This window comes from Gracilinanus agilis, chromosome 2 (genome assembly GCF_016433145.1).
Source record: "Gracilinanus agilis isolate LMUSP501 chromosome 2, AgileGrace, whole genome shotgun sequence".
Lineage (NCBI taxonomy): Eukaryota > Metazoa > Chordata > Mammalia > Didelphimorphia > Didelphidae > Gracilinanus > Gracilinanus agilis.
The window spans coordinates 369345257-369369210 of record NC_058131.1 but is presented as its reverse complement, the minus strand read 5'-3'; the positions used below and the strand labels follow the sequence as shown (position 1 = coordinate 369369210).

At 39.9% G+C, this 23954-nt stretch overlaps 1 protein-coding gene across 1 annotated transcript in view; it reads right to left on the bottom strand.

Annotated features, from left to right (window-relative positions):
• The window catches only part of SLIT3 (slit guidance ligand 3), an 835110-nt gene that overhangs the window by 132572 nt on the left and 678584 nt on the right, over nt 1–23954 (bottom strand). The window contains exons 11-13 of the mRNA XM_044659841.1: nt 21601–21672; nt 16362–16433; nt 831–974 (exon numbers count right to left, since the gene is read on the bottom strand). Coding sequence (XP_044515776.1) covers nt 831–974; nt 16362–16433; nt 21601–21672 — 288 coding nt within the window. The remainder of the gene's footprint in view (nt 1–830; nt 975–16361; nt 16434–21600; nt 21673–23954) is intronic.

Genomic DNA, 23954 nt, shown 5'->3' with positions numbered 1-23954 from the left:
CATTCTTGCCCTACCCCAAACCCATGGAATTCTCAATATTCAAGCCAGGCTTTAGTTTTTAGGATTTGTTTCTGGTTGCTATGAGAATATATATATATATATATATATATAATATATACATATATCTACATATGTATGTATATGAGACCTAAAACACCCTCAGAGGATTATTAATAATTCAATTAGTCAACAAACATTTATTAAGCACCTACTACATGCTAAACACTGTCCTAAACTCACATTTAAATAGTCTGCAAAAGCCCTTTAAATACATTATTTCAAATTTTCCACATAATAGTCCTCTAATGTAGGTGCTATTATTATCCTCATTTTATATATGAGGAAATGGAGATGTAGAGAGGTTAAAGAAGTATTAAAGGCTCTGCAAGAATCAAATTTGGGTTTTCTTGACTCAAGGTCTAGCATCCTCTTCCATATAACACACTTCTTCTCTAGGCTGAAGAGCTGTGGCTAAAAACCAGGCTGGAGCATGTGTGTAGAAAGTGTGTGTAGAAAGTCTAGTCTTCCAATTCATGTCTTTAAACACAGGAGCCAGGATTTCTTTGCAGATCCTCACAGTTCCCTTCAAAACATTAAGACCTATCTCCCTGGTCCTTGGAGTAAAGGGCCAAGTGTGAGATGTTGGAGAGTAAGGACCAAAGATGGCAGGCTGAATGCTCATCTGCTAAGAAAGCCCCTTAATCCTATGTCTTTGGTGGCCTTGGTGACTGGGTTTTGGGGTGGTTGGGGTCAGTGGAGTGTCTGCTGTGGGTTTCCACAAGCCTGCAGAAATTCCCAGAGACCCACACTGCCAGAGCCCATCTACTCACAGTGTCTGGATGGACTGAAGAGGAGCAAAGAGACCTTTGCTGATGGTTTGCAGCTTATTGTCGTACAGGGAGAGAAGGTGGAGGTTATGCAGATCTTGGAATGTGTTCACCCGTAGACAGTTTATCTTGTTGGCATTGAGAAGCCTGGAAGCAGAGGAGGGGTTTATAAACGAATCCTTATAATAACCAGAAGAAGAAGAAGAAGAAAAAGGCTGAGCTTTGGGTGGGCAGAAATTATTCTTCATTTTAAATAAGGACTTTGGGCTTCCTGCTGCTCTTGCGGGGACTACTAGAACCATGAGGATATCCAGAAAATCTCTGAATCAGGTCATCAACAAGAATGTATTAAGTCCCTTCCTTCACACATTCTACCTTCAAGTTAAATTGGTTCACTTGCTGTAGCCCAAACACACATATTCTGAAATCTCTCCCCCATGTACTTCATTCTCATCTGTATACTTTTGAATTTCTATCTTCCCTTTAGGCTCAGGCAAAGGTGCGACTTTCTTGGCAACTTCCTCCCCTGCCCCATTATTAGTGATCTGGTCTCTCCTTGAACCATCTGGTACTTATATGCATATATGTTGTAATCCCCCCATTAGAATGTAAGTTCCTTAAGGGTAGAGCTTGTTTTGTTTTTGCTTCTTTATTCCTAGCACATAGTATAGTGCCTTGCATATAGATCTATGACATTTACTAAATATAACAGTGTACAGGTGAAGAAATTGAGTCACTAGCTATTCTCTGGCTATGAGGCTAGAAGTGAGCTTATCTATGTATGTGTGTGTGTAGGTGTATGTGTGATAGAGATGGGAGGTCCTGGGTTCAAATCTGGCCTCAGACACTTCCTAGCTGTGTGACCCTGGGCAAGCACTTAACCCTCATTGCCTAGCCCTTACCACTCTTCTACCTTAGAACCAATACACAGAATTGATTCTAAGATAGAAGATAAGAATTTAAAAAACAAAACAAAACAAAACAGTGAGTGATATACAAAACTAAACTCATGACTTGGCTAATGGACAAAGTCTCAAGGCATCCATTTAGCTTTGTTCTGCAGCTAACAATTGTTTATGTGTGCTAGGATGCTTTTACAATTTTCAGAGCCCTAATGTACATTATCTAATTTAATTCTCATAATAACCATGTGTGGGCATGCAGGGCTGCTATCAGCGTTTACAGATAAGATAATTGACTCAAAGAGGTTAAATAACTTGTTCAAGGTTACACAGGAAATTAAGTGATGAAGCTAGAACTTGAATGCAGACCTCTTGACTCTATTAGTTACAGCACTGCGCTAATACAACAATAGAGTTCCATAACCTGTAGTATTATACTGTTATGCTATTATGATATATCCATTAGTTTCTCTGTACTGTGTTCTTTGGAGATGTTCCACAAAATCTATACCTGATTCCCTATTCATACTCTGCTCAGCTTTTTGCCTCCCCAAGGGCATCCTTGCCAGTTTCTATCAAACCCTCCTCTCTTCCCAAATTTCTTATTGTGCTCAAGGGAACCAACAACCTCCCAAGATACCAAGATCCGAACCTTTGTGTCTTTCCCAATTCAAACTCAAATCTTGTTTTTATCTTTGTAACTCGGTTCATAGATGTCTGCTTTTCTCCATTTACACAACCACCTCTATTCACCTCTTGCATGGGCTATTGCAATAGCCTCTTAATTGGTCTCCCTGCCTCAATTCTCTTTTCCCATTCCAATCCACCCTCCATTCAGCTTCCAAAATGATTTTCCCAGAGCACACGTCTAACCATACTCAATAAACTTCAGTTTATTACTAAGCTCTGTATTATCCCAAATATTACCTCTGTCTGACATTTAATGCCTTTCACAACCTGCTGTATTTACATCTTTCCAGTCTTCTTACACTGTACTACCTTCCATGCCTTTCCATAATATATATATATATATATATATATATATATATATAAATACACACACACACACAATCAGTTAGATTGGCCTTGTGGTTCTTCACATACAACAAACCATCTCTTGTCTATTAATTTGCACTGATTTTCCTTCATGTCTAAAGTGCTGTCCCTACCTACCTCTTGACTATTAGCTTCCTTGGTTTCCTTCAAGACTTGGCTTAAATCTCAAAACTAATTTTCTTCAGGAACTCTTTCTTACTCTCATCCTTATCTCTAGACCTTTCCCTTTGATATTCTCTTCTCTTCTCTTCTCTTCTCTTCTCTTCTCTTCTCTTCTCTTCTCTTCTCTTCCTCTCCGTCTCTTCCTCTCTCTGTCTCCCATCCATGCAATTATTTGCGTGTTATCTATTCAATTAGAAGGTGATCTCTATGACTGCAGAAACCAACCATATTTTTCTCTTTCTTTGTACTCCTGGTGCTTAGTAAAATGGCTGACACACAATAAGTGTTCAATAAATGGTTGCTGATCGACTGATTAGCTTATCCCATAAACCCTGGTCAAAGGCAGTGACCATTTGGGCAAAAAGCTTTTCATATCTCAGCAATCTCAAGTAGAGAACCAGTGAGAAGAAATTGGAGGATGCGAGGACGCAGGAATATTTTGGAGTCAGTGGTTGGGAACATTAACAAAAATTCTTAAAAAAAGTGTAACACCATCAGGGACACAAGTAAATAAATCACCTGAAAACTAGCTAATGTTTATTGAGGTGGCTCAGTAAATTGAGAATCAAGTTTAGAGACAGGAGGTACTGGGTTCAAATCGAATCTCAGACACTTCTTAGCTGTGTGATCCTTGATAAAAAAGCCCAATTGCCTAACTCTTACTGCTCTCATGCCTTGGAACCAATACTTAGTATTGATCCTAAGATGCAAGGTAAAGGTTTTTGAAAATATAAATAAATAAAATAAAAATCTAGCTTATCTAGCACTTCTGGAGAAATTAGTTTGAGGAATTTTGGGCTCTGGGGAAAGCTAGTCCTTGGTTAGGATCTAAGATGAGAAGTACTACTCTGTTCTATGTTGGGTCAGTGCTGCCTCTCCTACCATCCTGTGTTATTCTGGGTTGTTTTGAGGGTTCAGCTGCATTCTTTTCATTTCAGACTCATGGATCAATAGTAAAACCTTCAGGATGGGATGGTGACTGTGAAACGTCTCCCAGATGACAAGGCATGGCAGTGAAAGTGTGGAAGAATTACTCCTAAGATGTACAGTGAAATTCGTGCAGATCCCAAAAGGCATGGAACTAATAGGGATAGAATATTCTTTTTTTTTCTTTCTTGGATTGCTTGGCTTTCTATGGTGGCAAACAAAAGTGTAGATTAAGATACAAGAAAGCTGCTTAGTTCTAGAGTATGCCATTTTGAAAGTTTCACCCAGCTTCGATGAGGTCACACAGTCTGTGTCTTCACCCTATTTTTTTACTGAGGGAGATTATTAGTCAAGCCAATTTGATTATCCTGTTTAACAACCTATGAGAAAATTTCTCGGCTGGTGGTATGGAATTAGGAAATTTGGAAAGAAATACTTCTTAGCAAATTTGGAGCAAAGAGAATTGCTCAAAAGGGGAAGAAACAGGTTTGAAAATTGAGAGCACCATGTCTGGAAGGTGGTCTTTTTGTTTTATACAAAGTCTCCTTTATACCTCTTCAATGGATTTTGCTATCTACCTTGCTACAGCACCTTCTGGATCACGAGACCTTGCCATATACCTTGACCCTTCACCTTGGGGACAACTAAGTGTCTCTATCTACCCTGTCGCTTAATCCTCTTACATATGTTATTTCTCTCAATTAGAATGTGAGCTTTTTAAGAATAGGAGCTGTCTCTCTTTTTTCATTTGTATCTTCAGAAATAAACCCATAATAAGCACCTCATGCTTTTTATTCATTTATTCTCTGCATTCTCCACTTTCTGACAGCTGGGAAGTGTCTGAGGCTGGATTTGAACCTAGGACCTCCCATCTCTATCTATATCATGTGTCCCTGATGGTGTTACCCTTTTTTAAAAGAATTTTTGTTAATATTCCCAACCATTGACTCCAAAATATTCCTGCGTCCTTGCATCCTCCGATTTCTTCTCAATCCACTGAGCTACCCAGCTGCCCCCAAGTACTTCTTTTCTTAAAGAGATTGGTCTTTCCATGATACCTAGGTGGCTCAGTGGATTGATGGTCAGGCTTAGAGATGGGAGGTCCCATCAGACACTTCTCAGTTATGAGACTCTGGGCAAGGCACTTAACCCCAATTGCCTAGTCCTTCCACCTTGGACAGAATACTTAGTATTGATTTTAAGAAGTAAGGTAAAGTTTAAAAATAAAAAAAGAGAAACTGGTCCTTCCTACTTTGAAGAGTCTCAATAAGCAACCAGTACATGAAATATCCATTCTTCCTACAGAGCCTTCTAAAAGAATGCCCCTGAAGAGCAGCTACTATTGAAATCAGTAGGATTGTCCGTGGGGCAACATTTAGAGGGGAGACGAATTGGCAAGGCCCACTAAGAAGGCTGCTACTCTACTAGTTCTCTCTAAGTTTCTGGAGGTTTGGAATGAATCCCTAAAGCTAGTAGCTCTAGTAGACTACATGGTCTGCACCCTGAGGGAAAATGGGTAAATTGATTTTATATATATCTTTTATTCATTAAAATGCTTACCTTCTGTTTTAGAATTAATACTGTCTCAATTCAAGGTGGAAGGGTGGTAAGGTCTAGACAACTGGGTTTAAGTGACTTGCCTAGGGTCACACAGGTAGGAAGTATCTGAGGTCAGATTTGAACCCAGGACCTCCCATCTCCAGGACTGGTTCTCTAGCCACTGAGAAATCTAGCTGTCCCTGAAAATTGATTTTAGTTGAGAACTGGGGAGCAGTAAAAGTGGTACTGGCAGGAAATTCTGAGAGAACAGTTATCCTTTTCCCTCTGCCTTGGAGCAGTATTAATTTATGATCACTGTACATAATATCTCCTATTTTTAAAGGCATGTACAGAGAGAAAATCCAGTCCTTATTCTTTGACCAAGTTCCTGAAACTTAGCCCCAGGGGGACATATGAAAAGCCATGTTAATTTTTTCTCAGAAGAGAAACGTAACCATAAGTAGAAGGGATGGAAGTTGAAGGAGACAGACCTTGGACTTCAGATATAACAGACATATCTACTACTTAATCTTCATTAGAAATCTTTGAATGCCACACAAGTCAAAAAAGAGGATGAATAATTTGTTAGTTAGTATATGCCCATTCAAACCAAGTTACTGATTACTATGTGATCAAAAACATGAACTACTCTCCTGTCAGAGGAAATTAAGGGAAGAGGCATGTTGGAGAGTGGGAATAAAATTATGTCTTCTTCTAAATTCATTTCCCAGACCCAAATCTATGATGTATTATGCCTCTCTATTTTCCTTGGAATACTTTTGACTTCCACATATGCTACATGTCAAGAGGCATTAACACTCAAAGGCACTGACTAAAAAAAATTATTGAGATGAAACAGATAATTAAGATCTAATTCTTACCAAGACTTGTTGCTTTTGAGGAAAGTGAGGCAGGATGTGGAAGATGCTTAACAGAGTGAAGCCTGGAGCTCACAAATGTTCATCCACAGTATAAGCTCCAGCACCCTTCCAGTTGGGTCTGGTATGAGAGTTAGAAGTTTCTGGCAGCCTCATTCTCTCCATATGTACTTGCCATTATGGCTCCTAAAGGCCCCCAAACATCTTGCATTCTCATTCTGTTCTATATCCAAATAAGATGGAGGCATCATTATCTCCAGCTCCTGGTGTGGAAGATAAGGCCCATGCTGAGGTGTGAAAGATTACTTATCTATCTCTAAGCAGACCAACGAAGCAAAAGATAACCTAGAATGCTCCTGGCCAAAAAAACGTGAGCATGTCCAAGCCCCGTGGCTCCATCTGCACCTGCTGGTCTTGGCAACGTGTCCTTGGCAGTGACCCAGCCGGAGGGGCAATGGAGAAACTTAAATCCAGGTCCCTGTGGCAGCCAATTCCTCAGCCATTACACTGGGCCATTGCTGCAGGGTTTGGAAAACAAACATCTGGAGCAAGGCTTAACACGTACAGGTTGTAGTAAAATCACTTTGGCAATTCCAGTCATCCCCATGTTGGATTAGTGGCTCTGAGCTATCATTCTGGCCTAGATTCATATTCTCCTCACCTTCCTGTTGATCAGTGGTAAGATGCAGCCTTGCTCCTTATACATTGGCAACATTTATCTGAAATGAAGGAAACCTATTCCAGCCTCCTGAGTTCAAGGTCTTATCGGAAAGCTGCATTCTAGAGAATGCAGTCCCCATTCAGGGTAATGATGTCAGTTGTTCGAGGAAATGCCATTCTAGCAACAGAAGGCCCAGGGCTCCTAAGATGGGAGATGTTTAGCTAAAACATCTTTTATCCCTCTTTCCCTGGATTCTAGGCCTCTATTTCTACAACACTATCAGGGACAGAGGTAACTTGCAGAAGAAAGTTGAGGTTGCCTGAATGCCAGCAAGGTCCTTCCCTTCATAGTAATCACTGAAGAATCATCTGAATTGGACGTGTTGGAAATACTCAGAATTACAGGAAACCTCGCTGATCTTTCTTGGCAGTAGGCACAGAGGGAAAGGAAAATCAAATTTACATGCACGCAGCCTAGCTCTGTTGTCTGGACCTTCAGAGGAGGCACAGTATGGGCACAGCAGGTTTCTAAAGGGCATGTGTCCATACTTACTTCAGAGCTCAGAGTCACCCTGGCCTCAACGACTCTGCCCACCTCGCATCTCTTAGAGCCACACAGGACACCTCAGGCAGAGATCAGCACTCTGCTCCTCTGAGGGAGGCCAGAGGAAGCAGGGAAGGAGCATTGCTAGTTCAGCTCCTATCCATGCTATTAAAGGGTTAGCCTGACAACTGAGCTGAGCAAGCCTGAGTGGCAAACATGGATTTCCTGAATAGAAATGCTCTAACTTAGGTGATCTCCAAATGCTAATAGTAATAATAATAGCTAGCATTTACATAGTATTTTAAGGTTTGAAAAGCATTTCTATGTTGTCTTATTTGATCCTCACGACAACCTTGGGACAACCTATTATTTTTCTTGTTTTACAGATGAGGAAACTGAGGTTTGCTAAAAAGACCAACGGGCACCTACTACTGATGAAACTGAAAGAGATGTATATTTAGAATGAGACTGAAAAAATATGACCCCCTTTAGCCACTGTTGTCTAGATAGTCTACACATAAATCCATCAAATGACAAGCATTTATTAAGCATCTGCCATATGACAAAAATGCTAAGTGATCTCATGGTGGGAAGGAATTCTTTTAGGCGCTCAGAAAGATATATAATCACAAAGCATATTCTCAAAACATATATGTGGGGATAGCATGGTACGGGAGGAAGAATTAGAGATTTGGAATCAGAACCTGGGTTCCAATCATGGCTCTGCTACTCATTACCCATATGATATTGGTCTGTTTATTTTATCTCTTTGAACTGAAGTCTCAATGTGAAAAATGAAGATTTTCATGTAAATGAGATGTAATGTAAAATGGGATTACATGACCTCTAATATCCCCTTTCTCTCTAAGTCCACGATCCTGCAATCTATGATAGAATTCCAAACAACCAGTCAGAGAGATACATTTAGCATTAGTTCTGACAGAGGAGCTGATGGCTGCTGGAGGCAGTCTTGGGTACACTGGGATGCCCTGGGGGTTTCCATGAACTTTGATGAAATGAAAATCACAAGAGCATCAAAGCTGTTCTGAACAGCAAGAAGACAGCCTTCCCCATCACACTGGTACCAGGAGGAAGATGCCAAGCACAGTAAAGGTGCTTGAAAATTCCTTGCAAAATCTTAGGAAACCAGAGAACTTTCAAATTCCTCTTAGGTGGCTCCATGACTTGGCTATTAAGAGATGAAATGCCTTTGTTTAATTAGGCATTAGCTCCTCTCCATTTCTCCCCTTAGTACATATTCAAGGTGGTTCCTTTCTTTTTTTGATAGCTAGGTACTTTTCACATCCACTCAGAGATGTGTAAACCATTAAATAATCAATTATTGTATCTGTTAAGTGATTCCAGTTATGTTTGCCACTAGGAGGGCTTTACCTGGAGTTAAAAAATAGAAGCGAGGCCATGATAAGTAGTAGATCTGGGGAATCTTTCCATAAAGAAACTTTATGGAGAATGAATTTATCAGTAATAAAAGAAATCTAGTCATCCTGCCCTGACTGCTTTCAGTTATGAAAGATACTTTGTCCTAGAGAGTAGATCCAGAAGCAAGAAAAAGAAGGCATAAAGAAGTATGGGAGGAAAAATCTCCCAACAATTATAAAAGTATCTAAGAGTGGAATGAGCTATCTCAGGAGTGGGGAGAGTTGGAGGTCTGAAAGTCAAGGCTGTATGACCACTTAGGTTTATTACCATGAGAGCTCTTTTCAGAAGTGAATTAGACTAAATGGCTAATGGAGTCTCTTCCAACTTGGACATTCTATGGGTTGGTGTGAGGATAAACCTTTCAGGATGCTCAGGAACAAAAGTCAGAGCCACAAAACCACAAACTTTCTGGGGTGGCTTGCTTTTATATTGAGATGAGAGTGGAAAGTACTGTATTCAGGAATGAAGAGAATGATTAACAATCATCCAACTCATTGTTGATTTTGATGGACTTAAGCCAGAGGTGAATCTTGGTTCCATGTATTTTCAACTGTGTTTTGCAGATTGGGTTACAATGGGGATCAAAGAGGAGTTGCCCAGATTATCTGTCAGATTTGCAGAGAGAAGGAAAATGAGGACAAGTTACATTTTTTTTTGCAAAATCTGCATTGATTGGCACATTTCTTGGCAAACTTCAAAATTTTTGAATGATCTTGCTTGCCTTCCAACAAAGCTGAAGGACAGGTAACCATGTTGCCTTAATTTATTCTAGCCACAAGACAGCCCAATATTAGTTTAAGGCCTCCTGGAATGACTGTAAAATACAATGTGACTAACATTCACATGAAGACTTCCACCTCGAATTAATGCCCTCCCCATACGAGTGAGTTTGCTATGCATGCCATGCAATCAATGAGAATTGAACGAATGCTATTTATTCCCCCATGGAGCTGTTACAACAGAGCTAGCAGCTGCCTGTCAGTAAAGGAAATTACAGTCCCATTGACACGGTGACCGATTTTCCTGTTTTAATGATGAATTGAACTCTGAGAAGAGAGCCCTAGTCAGGTACATGCTTCAAGGGCACTTGTGACTTGATCTCACTCATGGTTTTCTGTGTCTACAGCCATTAACACCATAGATTTCCTTATATGGCTCTGGGTTCAGGCAAATAGAAGTGTGTTAGTAATCAGTGGTGATGATGGATAATGCAACCTGAGAATGATGAGATGCCTCAGTTACATCTCTCTGTTTCCTATATAAAGAAGGATAAGAGATGGATTAATCCATGAAACTAGAAGCATATGCCTCGGAGGTCTTTCCCTAGAGTAGAGACTTTAGTCTAACAGCCTTTTCCTGTGAGATACAGAAGATGTCACTGCTGTAGAAGAAACCCTCTCACAATATTTCTTCTCTAATGCTAACTGAAGCACCATACTCAATTCTGAGTACCTGTGGGAAGCCAATAAGAGAATAGATAAAAATCTGAGACTCTTCTTTTGACTCCTTTTCTGATCCACACTTTTCCTTATTGAAAAGCTTTAAGCTCTTAGCAAACCAGAAGTCAAGAGGTTAACATTCTTCCCCTTTGGTCAGAAATGCAGCCGCTTGGCAACCCAAGACAAAAACCTTAGTTTAGCAGGGGCATTTTGCCCCAGAGAAAAGTATTCTCAGACTTAGCTTGATGATAATCACGCAGTTGAAGGTCCATCCTGGTTCTTATCTTCACCTTGAAGCTTATATGCTTGTTGTATTGTCTATGTTTAAAATGCAGCTCTGCGCAGCTGTGGGAAACTTTCCTTGTGCTTTTGGATGAAAGGGAGTTTGAATTTTCATATATAATAAACTTGTGACTCAATGGCACTTCGGAGAAGCAGCTATGAGTTAACAGTCAAGATTGGCTCCTGTGTCCCATTATCTTCTTATCAACTAAGCAGTCTTTATCAGATTATGTGGAGATGATAGATAGATCTCAACAAATACCTTATTTCAAGTGGGTAAAAAGCTATAAAGCCTTTAGAGTAGTGGTTCTGAAGTCTTTTGGTCTCAGGACCCATTTGTACTCTTAAAATTATCAAAGACCCCAAAGGATTTTTGTTTATATGGGTTATATCTATTGATATTTACCATAATAGAAATTGAGATTTCTTAGCATTATTATGAAAATAGTTTGGACCTTGTGGACCTCCTGAAGTTCTCTTCTTCAGGGGTTTCTACACTAAACTTTGAGAACTGCTGCTCTAAAGGAAGGCAACTGGAAATGGTGAGAAAACGATTGATTTGAAGAGCAGTTGGAAAAGCTAGTAATGAAAAGGCAAAGGGGAGACATAATACCTGTTTTCAAATATCTAATGGGCTATTAGAAGAAGAAAGACCAAAGGGTAGAAGTTAACAAAAAAAATTAGACCACTCAATATAAAAAGATTCTTTAAAAGATATGCACATATATGTATCTATATATCTATATCTATATATATCTGGAGCTGTCCAACACTCCAATAGGCTGATTCATGAGAAAATGAGTCTCCTCTTCATTGGAGAGGTTTAAGCAGAGGCTAGATCATGAGTCAAGAGAAGATACAGAATGCTTTCTTAAACTCTATAGATGGTTGGACTAAATTAGGAGTCCTTAATATTTTTTGTGTCATGATCTGTTTGGCAGTCTGGTAAAGCCTTCTAATATTTTTAAATGCATAAGACAAAATACATAAGATTACAAGGGGAATCAATGACACTGAAATAAAGATGGAATTTTTTTCCTTCCAATTTCAAATTCTCTAAAATACCTTTGAAGGTCTGTGGACATAGGCTTAGAACCTCTAGACTGAACTTTTCAAAAACCATCCAACTCCATGATTCTGAGAATTCTGATAAAGTATTTTTAAGATTTGTCCTTCATGGAGAAACACAATGGAGACCTTCATACCATGAAAGAAAGAGAGTCATGGGATCAGAGGTTATCTTCCAGAAGTGCCAGGACCCATTACATCATATATCTTTAGAAGGTTCAGTCAAACAGTAAACATGAACTATTTTAAGTGGGTGAAATGAGATAATGTAAATGAAGCGCTTTACACATTTTAAAGTATTCTATGTCAGCAGGTGTTGTGATTACTATCATCATCATCATCATCATCATCATCATCATCATCATCATCATCACTAGTGTTGGATATCAGTCTGAACTAAAATGAGAAAAATAAATCACCCAGAATAGCCAGTCCCTAGTGAATCCTATGGGACTAATGAAATGGTCAGAAAAAAATTAGAGAGACTGGGAAAAGAAAACACAATAGCGCCAACTTTGTAATGACCAGACTCCTTCCAAAGGGATTTAGCCACAATTAGCATTGGCCCACAGGCCACCAGGAAAGGTCTCAGAGCTGTCTTGTTCTGGCCAGTGAGGTAAAAACATCAACTTTACCAAAGAACTGAAAAAAAATAATCAACCCTACCAATGAACTGTCTGTCAAAGTAAAAGAAATTTCCCAGACTACCATGATATTCTAATCAAGAGTCTTCTTATCAGTATGTCTCCAGTCTAACAAGAAGAAATCCAATCTAAAGCTTACTGAATTCTAAATTAGATCTAATCATGACCCGCTTCCAAACTGTTCACCAGAGGGTCAAAAAAGAGAGAAAGACAGAAAGAAAACAGCAACAAAAAATACCAGGGACTGCCACTTGAGTTTTGGCAGTCTCTTCTTTAGGGGAAAAAGGAGAGAATTCAAGGTTGTATTAAACCCTGGTCCGAACTTCAATTCAAAACTGAGCTATTCAATTTTATCTCCTCCAAATGACAATAGTAAGCATGAATTACTTAATGATGAATGGAATGACCCTAAAAAAGTCTACCCACCTTAGTGTCAAATGATTCTTAGTGTTCTCCTAGTGATCATAGTGATCTCTTTTCTACATCATGGTGGCTCCCTTTCCTCTCTAATCTTTCCACTTCCATGCAACACATTTTTATTTTTATTTTTTTAAAACCCTTACCTTCCATCTTGGAGTCAATACTGTGTATTGGCTCCAACGCAGGAGAGTGGTAAGGGTAGGCAATGGGGGTTAAGTGACTTGTCCAGGGTCGCACAGCTGGGAAGTATGTGAGACCAGATTTGAACCTAGGACCTCCCATCTCTAGGCCTGGCTCTCAATCCACTGAGCCACCCAGCTGCCCCCAACCATGTAACACATTTAAAATTGACACCCACACCAACATACAGGGTTACCTAGTCCTTAGTCTACCATGAGGCAGAAAATCCTGTCACTCCTCTTCTAAGGGATTGATAGCCATGGTTAACTAGCCTTATGTTAGTGGTTATATCTTACAGCTAATTTTTTGCTACAAGCAAAGCTCACCATCTGCCATTCACCCAGCTTCACACAGAGCCCCTGCCTGTCATTCTAACAAACAGCTGTAAAGGCTCCATGGGGCTGAGCCCACAGCACATTGAGGGGGAGGGGAGCGGCAAAGTAAAGATGAACAGGACTTGAACATTTTCTCTCTCCTTTTATTTCCAACTCAGAAATAGATCTGACTATTGCCCCCACAGATGTGGCATCAAACCAGGCTGTGGCAGAGCTTCATGGGAGCCTCATTTCCAACATAAAATTCTCTTGGGGCTATTCCTGGAATTCTCTCTAGGTTTACATGATCTTTCTTCTAGGGCTGAAGATAGATGCAGAAAAAAAAAAAGTTGTAAAAAATAGAGAGGAAGTTTCATATCCTCTTTGCCACAGAAACTTAAAAATTGTCAATCACTTGAGTTTTTGATTGTTTGATTTTCCTTTGCCTAGTCTTTCTCCTTGCCCTTGTATTGTCACCTTGAATCTAGTGTGTTTTTTTTAAAAACTTCCTTAGATTTGGCTCCCCGATTTCTTGCTAGAAATTCACATCATTTTTGATGTCTGAATCCATCCTTCAGTTAGATTTCTTATCTATGCACATTCCATCTATTGATTGCCAAGCCTAAGCTAGCCCACCACTTCATCTCTAAAAGAGTCACAAAAAAAAGAGACTTTGTAGTTAGTAGATAAAACCATTGGCATTAAAGCACGCATATTTCTGCCCACTTCTTATTTACAGAGATAGTGTAGGTCTGCACCATTAGGGACTTCAAACAATACCACTCTAATTTGATTGGTGACTGTGAGACAGTAATGTAACATCTGATACTCCATATTCTCATCTGTAAAGAAGGCAGAACAAGACCAAAGAAAACCTCCCAGGGGTGCTGTTAGGGAAAAGAATGATCCCACTTCTATATGTATGCATTAGATATGGGTGTAGATAGATATGCTTCCCTATTCAGAGGAAAACTGATCCCTGGGGCTGGGAGTGACCAGTGCTTCTTAAAAAAATAACTCTCTGTGGGTGGATGTGTATATGGGCATGCATTCATGTACAAATACAGCAAATATTTATTGAATACAAATATAAATTATATGTAGAACAAGGAAAGCTAGGTGGCTCAGTGTGGATAGAGTACCAGGCTTAGAGTCAGGAAAACCTGAGTGCAAATCCAGCCTTAGAAACTTAATAGTTGTGTGACCCTCAACAAGTCTCTTCACCCTGTTTGCCTCAGTTTCCTCATCTTTAAAATGTGCTTGAGAAGGCAATGGAAAATCACTCCAGTTCTTTGCCAAGAAAACCCCAAATGAAGTCTGACACGACTGAAAAGACTAAACAACAACATATGTAGAACTTTTTGCTAAGTTTATATAATGCGCTTTTCTTTCCCTCAGAGTGTTTATCATTTAGACAGGGACATCTATAATGCACAGTGTAATGTAACAGATCTATCAGTCACAAAACACAATGCTATGAGAGGTCTGTGGTGGATTGGGGAAGGCTTCTTTGAAGAGGTGGCATTTGAACTGGAATCCGAAAGATGGATAGGAATGCAACAAAGGGAAGGTTTTTAAGCATTTCAAGTCTGAGTAAGTCTGTGGGAAATCACAGTGGCCAGAAAGGACAGTGAGTTCTCCAATATGTCTAGAAAGAAGAGTGTATGGAGGGTGGGAATCACTTGAAATAGTGTGGTAACTGGCATACCACATAGTGATCTAGTCTTAGAGTCAGAAAACTTGGATTCAAATCTCACCTGAGATACATATTGGCTGTGCGATCCCAAGCAAGTCATTCAACCTCTCCTATGCAATTTTTATCAGACTACTGCAGAACTGGAGATTTGTATTAGCTCCTGATAGGCTCTATTGCTGCCTCAGATATTTGCTAGTTGTGTGACTCTGTATAAATCACCTAAGTAACACCTGCCTCAGTTTCCTTTCCTTAAACGGGCTAATTGTGCCTTCCAGTGTTATGAAGATAAAATGAAATTAAGCACTTTGAAAACCCTAAAGTACTATATTTATTATTATTAATATTATTCTCATTAATTTCCTCACCACGGGTTCCCTATATCAATAAAATAATAAGTCTAGCTCTCCCACACCAAAAACAGAAATGTCTAGAAAGTTATGGTAGCATCAGGTTGTAGAGGCTGTCAAACGCTAAGCAGAGAGAGGAGTCTAAATTTTATTTATTAAATAATAGGGAGCCACTGAAGATTTTGAGCAGAGAAGAAACTTATAAAATAATATATGTATATGTGTTATGTGTACATAGTATGTAGTTCACAACTATAGGGCCACAATAATGTTCCATATGTATAATTTTTTTTAAATCAGAAGTTACTCTGAATATAAAATAAATATCTTATAATACACCAAAAATATCAACTTTTCTTTCCATCTCTCCATATTAACTAGCTGAAAATCCTGATTACTGCCTTCAAACATCATTAGCTCCAGTGATCAAGATGAATGCAAATACTTGATACACAGTTGTAGATTCTATCTAATGAATCTTCCGTTCAACACAGTGGCTATTTTCCATCCTAGCCATCTCTGACAGACTGATACCCACCACCTAATGCTCATTCTCCCCATGAATAGTTCTGAATCCTCCTAACTCTGCTCCTAAATACGTCCATCAAGGTACCAATGGCTTTCAGCCCAGTTTTATTTTGAATTTGGAAACTGGTGGTGTGACTATTTCCTGATTTTAAAATATCTAGTATTTCCTCATTTAAGAGTAAGCATCTTTATTTTCCATCTTTGACCTGCTTTTCTGGGGCTATTGTGGGATTCGAAAATTGATTGTGGACAATAAGGGACACCTTGTTTTGTTTCTGTTTTGTTTGTTTTTGGTCAACTTTCTGACCTTATCCTTTTGCTTCTTGGTTCCCTTCCAAGGAAAGAACTAATTCCAGGAATGGAGGAATAGACAATTCAGCACCTTTGTTCTTGCAGCACAAGTTTAGGTAAAGGGCCAAGAGATTTATTCTGAAACCAAAGTCTGAGGCTGCCAATTGCCTTGTTCCTAGAGCAACAACCAAGTAAGAAGGACAGAGGTCATACTCACAGCAACTGCAGGGACACAAGTCCATCGAATAAGCCTTTGGAAATCTCAGTGATCTTGTTTCCATAGAGAACCCTGAGAGAGAGAGAGAGAGAGAGAGAGAGAGAGAGAGAGAGAGAGAGAGGAGAGAGAGCATTCATCACCATTGCCTTCATGGTTATCTTCTACCCACCCTCTGGAATCACTGCCTTGATTGAACGAGTAATCCATGCCTGCTTTCTGAGGGCATTCTATTTCTTTACTGATGTGACTTTGCTCCAGCTGGACATATGGCTTTCACAGAGATGCTAGGAATCACAGCCAAGAATCTTGTGTTAAAAATGAGTCTGTAACACAGGAGCTGTCCATTAGCCAAATAGCTTTTCTTCTTTGCTCTACTCCAAATATCGTTCCTACCTGCCATCTCTCCAGGTAATCTGTAACCCAATCCAATAAACATTTATTAAGCCCCTACAATGTGCCAGGCACTATACTAAACACGGGGTTTACAATTAATAATAATAATTTTAAGAGGACAGTCCTTTCCCTCAGTGAGCTTACAATCTAAAAGGAGAAGACAAAAGGAGGCAGAAAAGGATGGAATGGAACAGGACATTAGGGAGTACCCTAGTGCAGGGTATCTTGTTCCATGGATTTGAAATCAGGTAAGGTAGAAGAACCAAACTGGAGTGATCTAGGGTCTAGTTTTTGTCTTTTAAGGCACTGGGAACAATTTGGTACTCTTCTCTCTAGCCCTCAGACAGAGGGGAGAAAAAGCCTAAGGAGCTGAGTCAATTAAGTCTTGAGTTGGCAGCATGGTGGTGAGTTTAGAAGTGATGAACTTTTCCTGGGAGGAATATCTTGTTCCATGGCATTGAAATATTCTAGCCCCAAGACAGCCCAATATTAGTTTAAGGCCATTATCATTAATATTAGTAGGGCCAGAGATAAGAAGCTAGAGGGGAAGGCTTTAGGCTGTCAATACACCATGGGTGTATATATCACCCCCCACATCTCTTCACATTCCTGGTCTTCCTCAAAAGGAAAATTATGAATTTTCAGTGGACATTCTTAAGTTTCTAAGGGTGAACCACACTCATGATGAATTGCTTGGGTCTTAATCTTTCATGTCTTTCCCATTTTCATTGGATATTGATTTTGTTGAACTTAACCTAAAGAAAGATATTTTTGAAGATCCATTTATATCCTAGGAATTCTTGGACTAAACCCATTCATTTCTATTTGGATACTGGGATGGTTTCTGGGGAGAGGGAGCACAGATACTCCTTACCTTTGGGAAGGAGGGGCAGTTTGTTTTTGGTCATCTCCAGTCTACTCTTCCTATGTCACACTTATCTAGTATTCTTGACTATAAAATGAGTTGTTTGGACTAGTTCCTGTCTAGCTCTAAATCTTTTGTTCCTATAAATTGCCCTTTTCTTAGTTGCAGGACTGAGCATGCTCTCTCTCTCTCTCTCTGTCTGTCTGTCTGTCTGTCTGTCTCTCTCTCTCCCCTCTGTCTCTCTCTCTCTCTCTCTCTCTCTCTGTCTCTCTCTCTCTCTGTCTCTCTCTCTCTGTCTCTGTCTCTCTCTCCTCTGTCTCTGTCTCTCCCTCCTTCTCTCTCTCCCTCCCTCCTACATCTCTCATCTAATTTATTTGCATTAAGATAGAAATGGCTGTCAGTAGTTTAATGTACTACTTACCTTTCCTGGTGGGCTTTTTTATTTTTAAAGATGGAAAATGTCTTTCCTCAAGAGATGGATATAATTAGCCACAGGATGTTAGACATCAACCAGTAAATAGTAAGATATTTACTTAGGGGTAGGAGCCTTCTCTGTAACCCTAAAATAATATCAAATAGATGGCTATCTACTATGATTCTGTATAAGGTGGACTCTGCAAGTTGGAATCCAGTGATTCCTCCCCCTGACCCAGTATTCAATGCTTAGTACCCCAAATGGCTCTGGAGTCATTTAAAAATTATTTATATTAAAACAATCTTAAAAACCTATCTAACACATTAAATTGTTTTGCATTCAACTGTTTTTGAATAAATTAATTTCAACTCATGAAATGTCATAACAACTTTTCAATGTCTCCCTCTAAGACTCCATCAGGATTCTTTGTTTGCCAATTCATTCTTTCTCCCACCTTTCCTCTTACATGGTTGCATTAAGTATGTTCCCCATTCTTCTGGATCTGCCTTTTCCTCTGCTGTTGCATTATTAAAGGTCTTTCAGACTTCTTTATATTCCTCATACCTGTTGGCCTTAATTGCATTCTATAATTCCATTATGTTAATATGCTGTAATTTATTTAATCATTCCTTTATTGGGGGGCGTATTTTAGTTGTTTTCTTTTTCTTACAATTACAAAAAGTGCTGCTCTGAAATTTGCTGATTAGATAGCTGTTTATTTTTGATAACACCTTTGGAGTACAGTGCCAACAATGGTATTATTGGATCAGAGTCTTTTCTTAGAGTAGTCATGCCCTTCTGAGAGAGAGACACAGCAATATTCCTCTAATAGTCTGATTTCTCACACCTATGCTAACCCACTCCTGAGAACTCCTCAGTTCTTTGGCTATTGACCCTACACCCAGGAAGATGCCTTCTGGAAACTCTCTCCAGACAGACACAGATCTCCATAGGAAAACCTGCTGAACCTAAGGGCAGGCCATAAGAATAGGGCGAAGGATAGGGAAGATTTACTTATGGCTTGTCTGTGTTGGTTTTCTTCCTCTCTGAGTCTAAGGGCCTTCATCTTTCCTCATCTGGCCCAATCTGTTCTTAGGACGGTTTGTCAGTACAATCAAGGGAATAGGGCAAACACAGGTGATTTATGGGCTCACAGGAATTAGATCTTGACAGGAACCTTACAGCTCATCTGGGCTAACTTGCTCATTTTATAGATGAAAAAACTGAAGCCCAGGGAATTGGAAGTGATGTACTTGTTGAAGGTCACACAGATAGTGAGGGGCAGTCAGGATTTAAGGCCAGGGCCTCTGACTTCAAACGCAAATGCTCTTTCTATAGGTACCACGTTGCCTCCCTTAGGCTCTCTACTCCTGCTTCCATGTCCATTTCCCACAGGCTCCTCTTCAAAGAGAATCTGATCATAACATCCAATTCCTATAGAGATTGTGACTCTCATTAGTCCTCTTTCAGAAAGGGGGAAAAACTGGTCAAATGGAATGATAAAATAAAGCAGCCCATTTCCTGATGCTACCAGAAGCAAGGAGTAAATATTTCCGTGCTTTTTGCTCAGCCTGTGGGTGTGTTTCATTAATGTTTCAACAAATTAATGACTAAATAAAAGTCAGCATGATGGCTCAGGCACACATTTGTAATTCATATTAATGTTCTGCTGCTCACCGTGCCAAATGAACTAATGTCACTGTCTGCCCACTATTTCATGGCTGATGTCAAAGCTTCCAGGATAGCAATCGAGCAGCGCTCGGGGAGGAGAGGAAAGAAAGGCAGAGAGTGTAGAGGGGTATGCATTAGTCTCTCTGCTCACAGCCTCTCTACTCCTGTTGGCTTCAAGCAGAAGTAAACATGCTGATTAGAAGGAGGGACATTCTGCTCTCCAAGCCTGGCTGGACAAAATCCACGGCATCGCGATGCGCACCGAAGCTTGACTCACTGTGTGTATTGCCTGAATTCCACGCCCCCTGGTTTGGACCACTCTGACCTTTCCCCTTCTGGTCTAGATGATGCTCAGGGAGTCCTAGAACCAGTTATTATTGCCTCTAACCTCTAGAAATCTCTTTTGTATTTGAGACTCATAGCACTGGAGGACATAGCACTGGAGGAAGGGGCACAGAAAAAAGGGTAAGAGCTCTGATGCTCATCTATAAAACCAAGAGATTGGATTAGATGCCTCTAAAGTTCATTCCAGGTCTAGATTTTAAGTGGCAGAGCTGGGTCTTCTGACACCAAGCCCAATGACCTCGTCACCATAGTTTATTATCTGCAGCCTAAAGGGGTCTACGTGAGCCTTAGACCAATGAACATGCAGTGGGCATCTAAACACAACGTCTAGATGCACCTAATACCTTATTGGTAGAGGGGCCAGATTATCAAATACTTTCCTTTATAACCTGGCTTTCTGGTGGGGTGTAGCAGGCGGGTCACGTCATACTAACTGTCCCCAGAGCATTTCTGGATCCTGCCAGAGGCGTGTGAAATATAGAGAGCATAGAGGTAACTTGGCAGCTGGCAGACCTCTCTCCTTTTCCCTGTGATCCTTAATACAATAAGCAGATACTAATCTCACACACAATCCTGTCTCTGATATCCCAGCCAGATGTTTCATCTGATAAACCAAAACTAATTTACTCGAGAAGCAGCAGGCAGCGGCTGAATCAGAGGCCTCCCTGATCCTATTCTCAGCCTATTCCCAAAGACTGAGGTCTTGGTGGGAAAAAAATCTGTAATTTGCTAACTATCCATTCCACTAATAAGGCAAAAGCTTTACACTGAGTAAAGGGACGGCATGCCTAATTCACGAGATTTTGAATCTCATCTCCTACAATGGAGCACGAGACCACTAGAGACGAATAATGATGACAAGAAGACCTTTGACACTGTTCTATATCTGGAAAGCACTTTTGAGTATATTAGCTCATTTGATCTTTATAATCCAGTGGTTATTTCCATTGTACCATATGGCCCCCAGAAGCTCTTGGTGGGCATGTTCTACCCACTAATATGTATGATAAATCCAGAAATGGAGAAACACACACATATGTGTGAGAAAATGATTTTTTAAAAAAGACTGTACATTGTGCTCCCTTGTCCCTGCCTACAGTTCCTGATAGAATGTCTCAAACGAAGGGGTAATAACATAACATCATTTTATATAGGTATATGGAGAAAGTTTCCATTCCTGAATTAATGGAAAAAAGAAACAGGCTTAGTAGTGAACATGAAGTCCAGTCATCTCCATACATTTTCTACCAGAGGCAGCAATTTTACAGGTCAGGGAATGGGAGGGGGAGAAAGTAGAAGAGAGAGTGGGAGATATATTAGAATTAGAAGCAAATAGCTAGAAAATCTGCAGGGCATTTAATCAATAAAAAGAATGCATTTGGGTTGTACAAATATTCTGCAGGATCAATTTTCACCCCCTAAGAAATATTTGTTTCTTTACAAAGTTGCCATGAGTGCGTAGGGGAACATAAAAGCCATGATAAACACCTTCTGAAAAATATGGAAACATCCCTTTCCCATTTCTCATTGCAACTGTATTCTCCACTTACAGCGAGGTGAGGGATTTTAAGCCCTGGAATGCATCTGGTGCTATGTCGGATATCTGATTCTTGCTGATGTCTCTGAAAAACATTGATGGGGTGAAATAAGAATTTAGGTTGTAAAAGCATAGAATCATTCATAAAATAGTCAAGTCATTCCTAAAAGCAAGGTATTTGAGATGAGTGAGACCCATAGAACTCATTTAGCCCCCAACTATCTTTTTGCAGCTGGGAAAACTTAGGCTCTCATGACACAGCATGGCCTAGAATCTGGATTTCTGTATTTCTAACCCAGGAATAGAGCATCTAGGTGGCACAGTAGATAGAATGATGGGCTAGGAGTCAAGAAGACCTAGGATCAAATCTAGCCTCAGACACTTAACAGCTGTGTGACCCTGGGTAAGTTTCTTAATCCTGTTTGCCTCAGTTTCCTCATCTGTAAAATGAGCTGGAGAAGGCAACAGCCAACCATTCCAGCATCTTTGCCAAGAAAACTCCAAATGTGGTCATGAAGAGTCAGAAGTGACTGAAATGAATGAGCAAAAAAGCCTAGAACTCCTTATTACTCATTCCACAGCCATATTTACCACATACTGATTCTCCTGATGATCACCCCTCTCCCACTCTCTGCAAACCCAATGTACTTTTCCCAGACCTTCCAATTGCTTTCCTTCCCAGCCCTGAATAAAATCTAAAGCAACAAGCCATCTGAGCCAACCAAAGTGCCTTATTAGGTGGAATCTCTGGACCATGGAAGGTGGGCAAATAAAATACACTGTTAGCCACAAATACACATGCATCTAGAAGGAGCAGCAGTTCTGAAATGTGGGTTGGAACTGTTGTAGCTTTTAAAGTTTTTAAGCATTGTGAGTTGCAGAACCTCTTCAACATTTTGAAAAAAAAGCAAAAAGAAAGAAAATAGGAAAATTGAGCCCACACTATCTGGGTGACAAAAGCAAAGGAAAGATGATATACCTTAGAAACTTCCTAATACCTGTCTGCATGACTGGTACCAGGACTTGGCAGAGAGTTTATTCTGTATTACTGAATGAACGTGGACTTGGGTCAGAACTATGCATTATAAAAGGGAACTCCTGGGGGTAGATGCCCCTCCATTCACAGATCCACAACTCATTAGTAACTTAGAATTTTAGGAAGTTGGCTCTATCACTGAGAAGCTAAATGATTAGCCCATAGCCACATAACTAGCGTGGGTCAGTAATAGTGCTTGAAACTTTCTTCTCTCCATTACCCCCATATTGTTTTGTGCTTAGGACAGTGCCTGGAATATTTTTTTTTATTATTGTACACAATATTTTTATTATTATACACAATAAATGCTTGTTGCCTGGCTTGAGTTTCTCATAAAATATCAGAGAAAAGGGGGCATTTAGAGATGATCTAGCCCAACTCCCTCATTTGACAGACAAAACAAAGACTCAGAGATGCCATTTGTTCCTAATCATATAAGAAGTTACTTGGTTTTAGGCCTCTAGCTCATATGACTATTTCTAATACTTAAAGATATAGAGTTCAAAGATGTTATACATTTTAGAATGAGTCTCTATCACATCTGACCTGTATTACAGCTAAAGGCCTCCTAGCTAGCTTCTCTTCCTCAAGTCTCTCCCCAAACTAGTCTCTCCAGTGTCTTGCTGCCAAATTTCCTTATGAACTCATTTCCTTGGCCATGGATATCAACTCCCGTGGCTTTCTATTGCCACATCATAATCTGTTCAACCTCCCTGGACATTTCTCCCTATCCTACACCCTGCGATTAAACCTAACTGGCCTTCTGTCTTTACTAATGCACAACCCTCCATCTCCCACCTCTGTCTTAGCACTGGTTACCCTCCACCTCTGCTCATCCCCATCTCTTCTCAACCACCTCCCAACCCTGCCTGAAACCTATTCCCTCCTCACCTTTGCCTCATCTTCCTTTAAGATATAGTTCAAGAACTATTGTCTACAGAAAAAATTTCTCCATCCTCCAAATTGCTAGTACTCTCCCTTCCAAACTACATTGTATTGATTTTATATTTATATTTATTCTGTATCTACTTATTCTGCACATGCACATACACATACACTATTTGAGAGTAGGTGTTGCCTCATTCTTTGTCTTTATATCCCTAGTGCTTGTATTTGTATCCCTAGCACAGGCTTGGCACACATCAGTTGCATAATAAATGCTTATCGATTGATTTATTCCAGTTACATCTTTGAGTACCAGCTTAAGGTTTTGCTAGTGATCCTTTACTAAAGGGAAGTTTTCATTTCTAGGAGTTGCTTGTATTGGCAGCTGGTTGTGGGATTGGCCCTGCTAGGTTGGGACATGTAATATTTACAATGATGCTCTAACA